General features: G+C 60.4%; 1 protein-coding gene across 3 annotated transcripts in view; it reads right to left on the bottom strand.

The window, feature by feature from the left end:
• Positions 1-5,263: 5,263 nt before the first annotated feature.
• The window catches only part of CARD19 (caspase recruitment domain family member 19), a 65,228-nt gene continuing 62,027 nt past the window's right edge, over positions 5,264-8,464 (bottom strand). For 2 of the 3 annotated variants that reach the window (XM_023738613.1, XM_023738614.1), the window contains exons 3-6: positions 8,017-8,170; positions 6,798-6,857; positions 6,410-6,481; positions 5,264-5,661 (exon numbers count right to left, since the gene is read on the bottom strand). In XM_023738613.1, coding sequence (XP_023594381.1) covers positions 5,546-5,661; positions 6,410-6,481; positions 6,798-6,857; positions 8,017-8,170 — 402 coding nt within the window. In that variant the 3' untranslated portion in view covers positions 5,264-5,545. The remainder of the gene's footprint in view (positions 5,662-6,409; positions 6,482-6,797; positions 6,858-8,016; positions 8,171-8,464) is intronic. The other variant, XM_023738615.1, reaches the window with a different exon arrangement.

Here is an 8,464-nt window from a genome sequence, read left to right as displayed (position 1 = left end):
AGATATGATGTAGATGTAGATAGATGATAGATGACAGATAGGTGACAGATGGATAGATATGATGTAGATGTAGATAGATGATAGCACTGAGCTCGCTGGCTGGCTGCCCTACAGACCCTGCCCAATCACAGCTGCCCCACCCCCCGCCCCTGGCTATCTGCCATCCTGACTTTTACAGTAATTACCTGCTTGTCTGTCTTTATAGCTTAAGTATTCTTGTGTGCATTCTTAGACATCTTACCCCAGTAAAACATGTCATGTGTCTTCTAAGTCTCGTTTAATCTAGAGCACAGCCCCCCCACCCCATCTCTCTTTTTTCTACAATTTATCCATTGAGGATCTGCTCATTTGACCCACACAGAGGACAGAATCCAACTTGAGTTCCCAGGCCCCTCTGGCTGCGTGAGGATGGTGGGAGTGAGGGTGGAGGCAGGGAAGCCAGTGGGAGGTGTGGGGCTTGGATCCGGGGCTGTGCCGGTGTGGAGAAGGGTCCACTCCGGGGCATATTTATTTAGAAGGTGGTGTGACAGCATTGGCTGCTGTGCTGGATTGGGCCTTGAGCTGACATCTTTCCTCCTTCACACCCCAGCCTGCACCCCAGGAAAATGCACCCCAGCATCAGAGATCGTGCAACAAACAATACTGCAGGCTGGAGGCGCCCAGATACCCCAGCACAGAGATGAATACCCCTAGCTCCTGGCTCTGACCATATGTCCCTCTCGCTGCCTTTCTCACCCCTCCCTTTCTCTCCCTCACACCCATCTTTTCCCACCCACTGTCCTCCCCCTTCATCTTCTGCCCCCATCTCCCTTTCTCTCCTCCCTCACACCCCTCCTCCCACCTGCACTTAACTGAAGTATAGTTCCTATTTCCTTGTCATGTCACTGCTAAAAGTCAGGGAGCTGGGTGTGTGCTCCTTTTCCTTCCCTTTCTCTCAATACTTATTTTCGGGGAAACACTAAGCCAGGCTGCTGCGAGGACCCAAGCTTCCAGCTCAGCAGCCCCGCCTGAAGGAGCTGCGCCAGCAGCAGCTGGCGCTGGATCACCGGGTCCAGCACCATCTTTACTCTTCCTGTGAGTGCAGTGGCCTCTGTCACCACCCTCCCGCCCAAGACCTGGCTTCCAGCCCTCTGTGTGCATGTCTGCTGCCCAGCTCTGCTAACAAGAGCCAGGGCCAGGCCCAGCTGAGGGAGAGCCTGCATGGGTCCCTGTCCCCATCTGGTGACAGAACAGCATCCACCTGCTCCCCATCAGTCATTGATTCCATGAACAGGTGCTAGTGACAGTGGCAGCAAGCCAGGCCTGGCCTTCCAGATGCTCCTCCTGCTGGAGTGAAGTTGGGTGCCCAGGCTGACCAGCAGATGCCTGACCTGTGTGGCTGGCCAGCCGGTGGTGGGGAGGGGTGCCCTGTGGCTGCAGGGTTGCTGGGCGACCCTGGGAAGCCCCCGAGCCCATCTGTAAAGGGGTGTAGCACTGGCCTGCAAAGGCTGTGACACAGCGGGAACCAGAAGCAGTGACCCTAGTTTTCGCAGTGTCAGTGCCCACATCCCAGTCCCCAGCCTCAGGACCTGAGTCCTGCAGAGTCAGCGTGTTTCCAGTCCTGGGAGGGGAACCGACTTGTACAAGATGCAGTTGCCTCTCCAGGCCTGGCACGCACAGTCTGTCCTCCCCACCTGTGCCCCGGCCCCTCCTCCTGGGCATTCAAGCCGTGGGGGCTAGCCCGGCACGCCTCTGCAGTGAGTGGGAGCCCCGCCAGCCCCTGCCGAGCTCCAGGGACGGGGGCGGGATCCCGGGTGCTGCTGCAGCCAGAGGTAGGGAGGGGAGGGGACAATCTGTCCTAAGCAGGTGGCTCCCAGCCCGGAGGGAAGGCCTCAGGGGAGCACTGGCCAGCTGGGAGTTGGGCAGATCAGAGAGGCCGGGCTGGCTGGCCAGCAGAGGCTTTGCTGGTGGGTGGGGATGTGGCCGACCTCAGCTCAGGCATGGTCAGGGGTGGGGTCACAGGTGGCTAGAGGCTGGAAGGGGTCAGCAACAACCTGAGGTCCAGGGACTGGCAGCTCCAGGCCCCTAAGGGCAAGGCCTCAGTGGCTTAGGGCCAAAGGGAGTGGGAGGATTGCAGAGAAAGCCTGGGGACAGGGTTCCCCAGCCCCACAGCCCACAGGATGAAGCCTACAGACTGGTACCATGCAGTCACTACTCAGCCCCCTGGGATGGCATCTGCAGAGAAGGCACCATCCCAGGTGGGGCCTGCAGGCTGCCTTGGGCTGGCCCCGGGAAGGCGCGCTCTCCAAGCTCCACCTGCCTCTGCTACCATGTCTTCTCCCCGGCAGCAGGTCTCAGGGTGGCCAGCATCGAGGGCCTTCCTATGCCTGAGTTTCTTCGATCACTTCCCAACAGGGACCTTCAGCTGATGCAGAACTAGAACTGAACACCCCAAAAACCCTCCCTCACCCTCCAGGGCTGATCCTGCCTGCCGGCACCCCTGTCGGCCCTTCATCCAGGCGTTTCAATCGGGGCAGGACAGGAACAGAAGCCACGCCAGGAGGTCAGGAGGGAGGAATGAACCTGGAATCAGGAGCGTCTATGGTGGGTGGAGGGCCATGCTCAAGGGTCCTAGCCTGGACGGCCCCCACAGTGGCTGCAGCTTCTCCGCCTCCCCTCCTGGAAGCTGCAGAGAGGACTCTGGGACTGAGGCTGCTGCAGAGAAGGGTCTCTTTGCCCCTTTCTGCCCCTCCTGCCGTTGGCAGGCTGTGAAGCACAAGTGCGAGTGATTAGCGGCACCCATTTGACACCAGACCGTGGCTGCCAGGTAGCCTGGGAGATGTAGTGCTCAGTGTTCTGGCCCCACCCTCACAGGCCCCAGGAGGACTGCCCCCCAACAGGCCCCAGGAGGACTGCCCCTCATCAGGCTCCAGAGGAACTGTCCCCCCTCCACAGGCCCCAGGAGGACGCCCCCACCATGGGCCCCAAGAGGACGGCCCCCACCCCACAGGCCCCAGGAGGACGCCTGGAGACAGAGGGGGCAGGATCTCAGTGTTCTCTTCCCCATGCCCCAGAGTCAGGGAGAGAGGGGCCACAGTGGGGTGAGCAGCCATGTGGGGGGCTCATTCTGCCAGGGCAGCGTAGGGTCTGAGTGCAGAGATGCAGAGAAGTCCTGGGAACACTGCTGGGCAAGCAGCGCTTTGACAGAGCAGTGCTACGCAGGCTGTGCTTGAGGCCCTGCGTCGTGTAAGCGCGGGTGAGGTGGTGACTAGGGCTGGCCCCCAAGCCTGCCTCTCTGTGCCACACCACAGGCCATCGCTGGCCCCTTCATCTGTAATTCTCCATAAGCACTACTGCTGTCATGAACAGATGAGTTAGCCAGGTGGTGGCCGGCCCTGCAGAGGACTGACCTCAGCTCCTATAGTAGGACACAACTCCCGCCTGCCCCACCCCCAAGTCTTGTTTCACACTTTCTCCTGGGAGCCGAGTCCTTCAGGACTGAGAAACGCCTCCCCAGGCTGCACAAGCAGCATTGTCGTCATTCCCAGGATGATGGCCTGCGGGCGTCCCGAGGCAGAGGACAAGTCCCTCTGGAAAACCCCAGCGCTGGAAAATACAGACTCATGATGATTCTGCAGATCGACAAGTATTCTTGTTTACCCCAAAAAAAGGCTGAGGTGGGGACGCTGACAGCAGGGGGCAGGGGGACATTAGAGGCCTAGGCCAGGAGGGCGGTGTGTGGGGAGGGGAGGCGGTAGCAGCTGCGGGAGGCAGTCCGAAGTCCCTGCTTCTGGCTGCCATGTGGTCTGGGGCTCTGAGCCACAGCTTCCTAGTCTGTGAAGTGAGGTAACACAGAGTGGCAGGGAGACAGTGCTGACAGCAGAGGCTGGTGGGGGTCGTCACCCTGCGTCGGGGGCTAGGTGAGGAGCTGCCGAGAGCCACAGCTCACCCTGCCTGGCCAAATGGAGGAGGGCCCAGAGGTGAAGCCACAGGCAGCCACCCACCCATTCTTTCTTTCATACTTTCATTTTTGCATCCACAGGGGCATCTCTACAATGGGATCCTGAGGCCTGAGGCTGGCAGGTGACACAAGCCAGGCCAGCCATTCCAACTCAAGGGAGAGGGTCTCTGTGTCCACAGGAAGGGCCCAGGGGCCCCAGGCACTGAGAGGGACACAAGTGGAAGTGGCCAAACCCTAGGCTGCAAGGAAGGGCATGAGGAGGCTGTGTGAGGACCTCAAAACGTAGCAGTTAAACGTTTTTCATCTCTAAAGTTCTAGAAGGTCCTTTGGGTTGTCTTGTCCTCAGAGTTCAGATCCCCTCTTCAGCCTGAACTCATGCTAAACAGCCTTACTTTATAGTCTCTGCCAGGGGGTCATTGCCACTCTTCAGGGGTGTGGTTCTGAGTTGGGAGCTCTTCAGGTGAGGCTGCACGGTGGGAACCCATGATGCCTGCGGTGAGGGGGCCGGCCTTCCAGAGCAGTGGGGAAAGCCTTTAAGTTCACGTTCAGCCCCCAGGTCCTAGAACCTGTGAGTCATGTAGATCAAAGCCGTAGGCCCTGGGCAGCAGACCATTAAGTCTGCCGTTGCCTGAGGGTGGGGCATGGCCCCCTTGGGAGGAGCCAAGGATTCCAACTGCTTCATTGTGGTGACAACAAAGACAATGAGGCTGTCACCAGGAAGGGACCTGGCAGAGGAGCTGGTGGAGAGGTAAAGGGTGTCCTGGGGACACGCCAAGTGGAGGGCTGCAGGAAGGACAAGGATAGGGTGAGAAAGGGGACAGTGGGCAGATGTGGCTTGAGCTCAGACCGGCCTGAAGTCCCGTCTCTGCCCTTGGCTGGCTGTGGGACCTCGGGCAGTGACTTCCTTCTCCTCAGTTTCCTCATCATGGGCCCCCTGGAGGCTGTTAGAGCTCATGGCACACACCCCACCCCACCCTCCTGTGTTCGCAGAAGGCAATGGGAGGGGAAGTGGGGGTGTAAGGGGTCACGGGGCTGAGGAGTGTGCCCAGGCCCAAAACACTGCCACCTGTGAACCGAGCCCTCTCCGCCCAAGCATGTGGGTGTCAGCACAAGGCCTGGCGATGGCAGGGGTGGACAGGCTGAGGGGGTAGACAAAGGCCCAGGCAGGGCACAGTGGGGCATCGGCATGGAGCGGCGTGAGGAGGGACAGTGGTTGGAGAGGACATATGGACTTGATGTCCTAGGAGGCCTGGGAAGGGAGCGAGGCCAGGAAGAACCCTGGCTCCAGGTGGTGGGTGGGAAAGCGAGGCTGGTGGGGCAGCCAGAGTCCGAGTCACAGAGAACACCCTCTCAGAGCGGGAGAGCAAGACAGGTGAGCGGTAGGAGCCTCGCCCATTTAATAGCACTAAGCTCCTTCATAGGCAAGGTCCAAGTGAGTCTCACAGAAATGATAAATAGTTAAAAAGAAACCTTTAGAAAAAGAAACACTCTGGTCCCCTCGGAGAGTGGGTAGGCTGCAGGCTGGATGATGGCAGTAGGCCAGGCGGCTGGCCGGTGGAAGCCTCTGGGCTGAACGGCATGCAAAGTCCAGTGTCCAGGGCCTGATCAGGGACCCCCCAGGTCTTCTGCCAAGAAGGTCAGCAGGTAGCGGCTGATGTGCCTCTCGATGATGACGGGGGAGAAGCCAAGGACGCGCCGGGCCCCTGGCAGGACCTTGGAGTCTGGAAGGCATGTGGAAGGACAATGAACAGAAGCACCAGCATGGGGCCTGCAGGTCACTGCTCTCACTAATGATGTGAACGTAGAGTTTGCTCTCCTCTCGCCCGAGCCCACGAGGGACTCGAGGCGTCCAAGAGCTTCCTGCCCGTCTGTCCCCAGTGGCAATGCCTGGGGTTTTAGCTGAAAGAAGTTACAAGCAAAGGCCCTGGACTCTCCAAAGCTCAAATGTGTCACCCATGTCAGCATGAAGCCCAACAGTGGCTGAAGTTGCTGTACTCCCACCTACCTAAGGGCTTCCTCGGACACCTGCAAGGGGTAGGAGGGGCACAGCCGCCAGTGCCCAGGACACATGCACATGTTCCCTGTATACTCAGCAGACTCAAACTCTCCTCTGTAAATGAGAGGCTGGGGGGGACCCAGCCTGGCCACAAGGAGAGGGTCTCCCCCCAGGGCCTGGGAGGCCATGCTGGCAGCCTGCCCATCTGGTGAGGGTCTCAGGGTTGGCAGGCCCAAGTCTTCAAGGGTGGAGTGTCCCTGGGTGAGTGCAGGCCTCGGGGCCACCCACAGGGCTGGGGTGGGCAGCCCTGGGTTCCATGCCTGCTCACTGGTATCCTCAGCTGGGTGATCGGCTCAGCTCTGGGATGCCCTGGTGTGTGATGAGGACAGCTGGAGGGACCCACCTGCAGGGACCCACCTGCAGGGACCCGCCTGCGGGGACCCACCTGGAGGGATCCGCCTATGGGGACCCACCTGGAGGGCAGCAGTACATGAGCAGGGCCAGTCCCGCAGCCACGCTGAGGCAAGCCAGGAAGCCCAGGGGTCCTGGAGACAAACAGGTGTGGTGGGTGGGGGTCCTGAGCTGTGTGGGGGCTGGGCTGGCACGTGCCGTCTGTTAGGAGGCAGGCCATCTAGGGGCCAGCAGAGGCCACACCGGACAGCAGGGGAGGCCAGCCAGGGTGGGGATGCCAGGCCCGAGGAGATGCCTGGAGGGCCTGTCAGCGAGCACTTTAGAAGGAGTCTGTCCATCAACAGAAAGCCAAGAATGGAGCCTAGAGAAGGAGCTGGTGCCAGGGTAGGGTGCTGGGAGACAGACAGAGAGAGAGACAGAGACAGAGAGATGGCAGGAGGGAAGTGTTACCCCTGTCACTCAGCTCCCATCTCTCCACGCCTGAGTCTAGCTCTGTGCCATCTGAGTTTTCTGGAAACAAAATCACAGAGCAGGTTAGTTGTAGGGTGGGCCAGGGAAGAAGGTGGGCCCCACACCCTCAGCCATTGCCCAAGGGGAACATCGAGAGGCCTGGGATAGGAGGGTGAAGTTGGGGCGTTGCTGGATACAGGGAGGCAAGGCTACGCAGCACGGAGCTGTTTCCCTGAGGGCAGACAGGTGTCAGGCATGCAGGCAGCTGAGTGGCACCTGCCCTCCTGGACCCACGCCCTGCCCACATCTAGGGAGTCGCTCTGGGGTGGGAGACTTGGCCCCTAGTCTCAGAGCACCTTCTTCTTTGCCCAAACCCGTGACCGGGAGGGCCATATAGCCACGAGGCACCACAAACACAACATGCCAGAAGTCCAACTGGTGTTAACATCACAGTTGCCTTTGCAGCCTGTACTTGGGGGTGTGGAGTAGGGGTCTACGGGTGAACAACGTACTGGACCAACTCAAGGACACCTGGGAGCCAGGAGAGGCACTTCCCTTTAAGCAGGGGTGTGGCAGGGTCACATCTGTGTTTTGCACTTGACAGCTTGGCAGAGAGACCCTGTCCCCACTGCCCGGAACTCAGGATAAGGCCAGCCTCCCACAGAGCCCTTGAGGCCAAACACTGCAAGCGTGGCCAGGCCCCAGGAGCGCCCACTTCTCTCCTGGGTCTGCACCACGTCTCCATGGGCCCCCAGACCTCAGGGACCCGAGGAAAGCTGGCATGCTGGTGTGTGACCTAAGCGAGCCACCTTGCTCTGTGGACCCCATGAGGCTGACGGGGCCACGAACTAGAGCCCCGCCAAGACTGCGGGGCAGAGGCCTCAGGGCGCAGCTCTAGGACCTAGCCACCGCGGGACTCCCACACCTCCCTGGTGAGGCCTGGAGCCTGAGGGTGCTCAGCCAACAGGACGGTGATCCCTCCAATAGGCAGTAGCTGCAAACAGACAGCGCACATGCCCTTGACCCAGCCTTTCCTATCTGAGAATTTACTCTACAGAAACGTTCACACGGGGCGCGCATTTCACTGTAGGAAGAGGGCAGAAGCAGCCCACTGCTCTGACCTGCCGCACACACACAGGACCCCTCACTGCTGACGGCTGCCAGGGCATGCTGAGCAGGCACAGCAAGGCCTGGTGGGGCCCTGGGTGCAGGGACTTACGCAGAGCGTGCCGGCTGGGCAGGCAGCTGTGCAGGGGCTGAGCGTGGATGTACAGGGCGCGGTAGAACTCCTGGCAGTCCCGCTCGCCGCTCCGCTGCAGGTGGCTCAGGAGGTTGCAGAGCCGCACACGCAGAGCCGCCCTGGGGTTCCGAAACTGAAGGAGAGGGAGGGTCAGGCGAATGGGGGCTGGTGGAGGCTGGGCTGCTGGCAGCTGGGGTGGGTCACCCCCTCATGTCTGTCCCCAGCCTCAGCCTCCTCATGGCTTGGGGACACACAACTTCCAAGGTGCCAGTGACAACCACAGCCACCTACCCCATACCCATGACACCTGAGCCACCTACCCAGCACCCACGACACCTGACCCACCTACCCCACACCCACGGCACCTGAGCCACCTACCCATCACCCACAACACCTGACCCACCTACCCCACACCCACGGCACCTGA

This window comes from Trichechus manatus, unplaced genomic scaffold (assembly GCF_000243295.1).
Source record: "Trichechus manatus latirostris isolate Lorelei unplaced genomic scaffold, TriManLat1.0 scaffold00120, whole genome shotgun sequence".
NCBI lineage: Eukaryota > Metazoa > Chordata > Mammalia > Sirenia > Trichechidae > Trichechus > Trichechus manatus.
The sequence above is the reverse complement of the archived record's forward strand: the minus strand, read 5'-3'. Positions and strand labels throughout refer to the sequence as shown.